We start from the raw sequence: 4,617 nt of genomic DNA on the forward strand, positions 1-4,617 counted from the left end.
GGTCGACTGGACGAACGTAGAGTGCTACCAGGTGTGAGCGTGCGCAGAGGAAGACGCAGTAGATGGTAGAATCGAGAAAATGAATTCATAGCGTTAACACTACTACGCTATCACTAAGCTACGCGCAACCAACCATCGATGTATCGTCGGAGGAACACCTTGGTTGCGCAAGAGGACTTGTTGGTGTGCGAAGAGACACCTTGGACTGAAGGTGTGTCGACTAGTCATCCGGTTAGTAACCGGATGATGGACACGGTTACAGCAGCTCTACGTCGACGGTACGTCTAATCCCCCATTGAAGACGTTCTATGGGTGCAGGGCTACTCAACGCCACCGCACTACTCCGGAGAACACGTACTTTCTCGAAACGTCGGATCAACTTTACGTGACGTCGTCGTCGTTTGCGTCGTTGCATGAGTATGCAGAGGAGCCTGGTGATCCTTTTGCGGAGCATTGCGGACAGCGCGTGATTACTTGCATTGCAAGGCCATGCCTGGGAGTTGACTCTCCGCAAAAGGATTACCAGGTAGTGTTGCATCGGTTGCATTGCAACAAGCAACTATCGTACATTGCGTCTATGTCCGGGCTTGAATACGAATGTGTGTCAATTATCCGGCATGTGGCCCATCCAATCGTTTTGATCCATTTTTAGAGGTACATATAATGTTATAGAGTTTTCGATACTTTGCTATCACCGGTGGTTTCACCGTTGTATGCATTGCTGTGTTCATCCACGGTGGCACTTTGTAAGAGTGGTTATCACCGGTGAAACCCCCCAGCATAATTTGCTGTATGGGTGGGGGTGGTGGTAGAAGTGGAGATGGAAACGACGATTTGGCGGAGCTATTTTGTACGAAAACGAAGCGGAGGAGGACAAACATATGTTTTATTTATAGCCAATGAAATTTGAGTACCACTTATTCGATCCAGATTCCTCGGCTGTCAAGCGGACTATTACTGTAATGGGCTTACCAGGCGTGCAAGTCGTTCAACGCAACCTGCCGGATTCCCATAAGGAATATCATTGACCAAGGTGTCTGCATCCACCAATCCATCTCGATGAGATATTGTAAAGTCGGCATGTGGAATACAGTACTCGTAGACCCATGCACTAGTTGTGATTGGCCTTCATCAGGAATTAGTTCCATTCGTATGGTGCCCTGCATCTATAAACTACCCATTGGCCATCCAACTAGATACCTGCAACGGCATAATTCCCTCATTAACATAGTCCACTGTTGTTTTGACCCCTAATACTGTTTCAAAGAGAGAATTATCACTGTAACCTGGGACTCCGTCCTACCACCGGTGAGTACTACCGGTACATACGATGCTAAATCTCCGGGGTTAAGAAAGAGGTGAGGTGGTCCGAGCATAAAAAGTTCCAATAAAATTGTACCCTGTAACGAACTGTATATGGATACATTGTACCAGATAAACTCAAATGATACTACCGGTATTGTTTTGGGCAAGTCAGGAAAATCGTTAACGAATGCTGAACACTACTAGTAGTACTATGCAAAAATGAAGCTGAAAAACGTGAAGGATTTCTACTATCAAGACGGACGAGGAAGTACTAGTACGCGATATCCAAGGATTTATGTTGCTACACTACCGGTAATAACCCCGTAGTACACCTTAGCGGCTTTCCAGGGTCTATCAGCATTGGTGGGTATTAGCAGTATCTGCTAATGGTCAAGACTTCGTGGTATGTATAGTTCAACATGTTTTCCCAGTCACTGGTGCTTAACCCTAACCTAACCAGACAGCTGCTCGGCAGCCAACAATCTACTAGCGAATAGGTTTGCATACATCATATCCAACCTAATCGAACACTTGGATACCTTCTTGGGAGGGGTTCAGGGGCTCTGCGAATGGCAAATTCGCAACAATCGTCGTGTGAATGATCTACAGTGCTATATCTGGTGGGCGACAGTAGGAAAGCCAATTGTGAAATGAAACATCGGTACCCCATTTGACTTGCGACGTCGTTAAGATTACAATATACCGCAAAATGTTTCTTGTCAATGATTACCAAGTCTCTACATTTCTGTCTGTACCTACGCGACATCCAAGGCTTTATGTTGCTGCAATGTAGGCAATCAGAGTGTGCATCTACCGGTAAGACCTCCAAAACTTCGAGTGGATACAGATGTTCATGCAATTGTTGAGTTTGTATTATCACGGCCGATACTACTAGATACACATGTTATCGAACCGCTTCGCCAATTAAAACGCAAGGGCGGTGTGTAATCTTCGGTTTTTACTTCGCTCAACGCTTCATACCACTCATTACGGACGACGGCCAATCACAACTAGTGCATGGATCTACCAGTACTGTATTCCACATGCCGACTCGGCCCTCGCAGAGGAATGACTTGACATGATATCCAAACTCAATTAATCCACATGCCGACTTTATACAATATCTCATCGAGATGGATTGGTGGATGCAGACACCTTGGGCTTGGTCATGATATTCCTTATGGATCTACGAGTAATCTATTCCACATGTCGACTTCAATATCTCATCGAGATGGATTGGTGCATGCAGACACCTTGGTAAAGATATTCCTTATGGGAATCCGGCAGGTTGCGTTGAACGACTTGCACGCCTGGTCTTCGCTTCAATGGTCGACATTTTTGGCCAACTTCATTTTCCTTTTTGCTCTACGATGGTCAAAGTCCTCATCTCCCTCAGCGTGTTGGCCGCTGCCGCTACGGCTGGCTCCGTCACGGAACTCCCCGAGTCTGTGACCAAGCTCATCGACTACTCCATCAACCCCTGCGACGACTTTACCAATATGCGTGTGGCGCGTGGTACAAGGATGCTGTGATACCCCCGGACAGACACAAAATCGATACGTCGTTCTACGAGATCAACATCCAAAACGAAGCCGCATTGACGAAGATTTACTCTGACAACACGACCAAGCTTGGTGAGTTTTACAACTCCTGTTTGGACACGGCTACGCTATCGTCGCTTGGCCTGACTCCGCTGGAGGACTCGTTCAAAGCCATTCGGTCGGCCAACACCACGTTGGACCTCCTCATCGTGGCTGGTGAATTGGCCAAGAACGGCATCCCTGCCTTCGTGGACATCAAATCTAGCGCTGACGACAACGACTCGACCAAGAACGCCCTCTTCGGTTTCCGAACCCCCCTGCCGCTGAGTCGCTCATACTACACCAACCATTCCAAGTGGGAGACCGTCGAAGCCGACTACATGGTGTACATTTCGACGGTGTTGCAGCTAGCTGGCTACACTACTGAGCAAGCGGCGGCTGCCGTGCCGGTGATCATCCGTTTCGAGCAAACGCTGGCGGGTGTCGCCCTCAGCAGCCTCGAGGAGATGGAGGTCGTTTTGTCTCGGTATACTGCGCTTACGTACTCCCAACTGGACCAGAAGTACCCGCTGCTTGTCGGCTCGTGGCTCAAGGCCCATGGCTTCGACATCTACGACCAGTGGGGTGGGTCGAACGACTGGGTGGGGTTTTACTACTTGAACTACTTTGACAAGACCGAAGAGTTGTTGAAGAACACAACGCTGGACAATCTCCGCACCATCGTGGAGTATAAGCTCATCCACGCCTCGTCGACCCACTTGACCCCTGAATTCCGCACGGCCAACTGGAACTTGTTCGGCAACAAGATCAATGGAGAACAGGTGGAACCTACTCGTGAAAAGTACTGCGTGTCTGAGACGGGCAAGACCATGGGGGATCTCTTGGGCCAGTACTTCTTAGACGAGGTATGGTCGGCAGATACTGCCAAGACGGCCGACAAACTGGTCAAGGCCTTGAAGTCGTCCTTCTCCACTGGCATAGCCACTGCCGACTGGTTGGACAACTCGACCCGCGCCAACGCGCAAACGAAGCTGTCCAAGTTTGTACACTTGTTGGGTGGCCCGGAGAAGCCGCAGCTGTACCCCACGCTGACGTTTGACTCGAAGTCGTTTTTGAACAACCAGTGGAAGGTGTCTCAAGTGAACATCGACACCAACTTAAAGCTGAAGGGCCAACCTGTGGACAAGCGCAGGTTCGCCGTGCCCGCCCATGAGGTGAACGCGTACTTCGATCCCTACGAAAACCTCATTGTGTTCCCGGCTGGCATTTTGCAAAAACCATTCTTTGACGGCCAGTTTGACGCCGCCCAGAACTTTGGTGCCATCGGGATGTTCATCGGACATGAAATTACCCACAGGTTTGACAACACCGGTCGCAATTACGATGGCGACGGCAACTGGAAACAGTGGTGGTCGAACGCCACCAACGATGCGTTCAAGGCGAAAGCCCAGTGCATTAGCGACCAATACTGCAACTTTGAGGTCAGGAGCGAATTGACTGGCGTTGTGTTGGGCAACGTCAGCGGCAATATCTCTTTGGGTGAAATCATTGCGGACAACGGGGGGCTGAAGACCAGTTTCCCTGCGTACCACGAGTACTTGAAGGAGTTCCCGTCCCAGTACAGGGAACGGTGCCGCCAATTATCGTTGTGATTGGATATTGCACTGACCAATGACGTATTAGGTCATCCCAAAATAGAACAGATGGATGGATATTATATTATACAGGTTATAGATATTAAAGATACAAATCAGCAAGGGCTCAACTTTCC

At 49.1% G+C, this 4,617-nt stretch overlaps 1 protein-coding gene across 1 annotated transcript; it reads left to right on the top strand.

Annotated features, from left to right (window-relative positions):
- Nucleotides 1-2,675: 2,675 nt before the first annotated feature.
- On the top strand, nt 2,676-4,498 carry H257_18026 (hypothetical protein; the record flags this gene model as incomplete). The annotated part of the gene is made up of 2 exons (XM_009847034.1): nt 2,676-2,810; nt 2,879-4,498. 2 exons carry the CDS (start codon nt 2,676-2,678, stop codon nt 4,496-4,498), a joined length of 1,755 nt encoding a protein of 584 aa, XP_009845336.1.
- Nucleotides 4,499-4,617: the final 119 nt, after the last annotated feature.

This window comes from Aphanomyces astaci (genome assembly GCF_000520075.1).
Source record: "Aphanomyces astaci strain APO3 unplaced genomic scaffold supercont1.131, whole genome shotgun sequence".
Lineage (NCBI taxonomy): Eukaryota > Oomycota > Saprolegniomycetes > Saprolegniales > Verrucalvaceae > Aphanomyces > Aphanomyces astaci.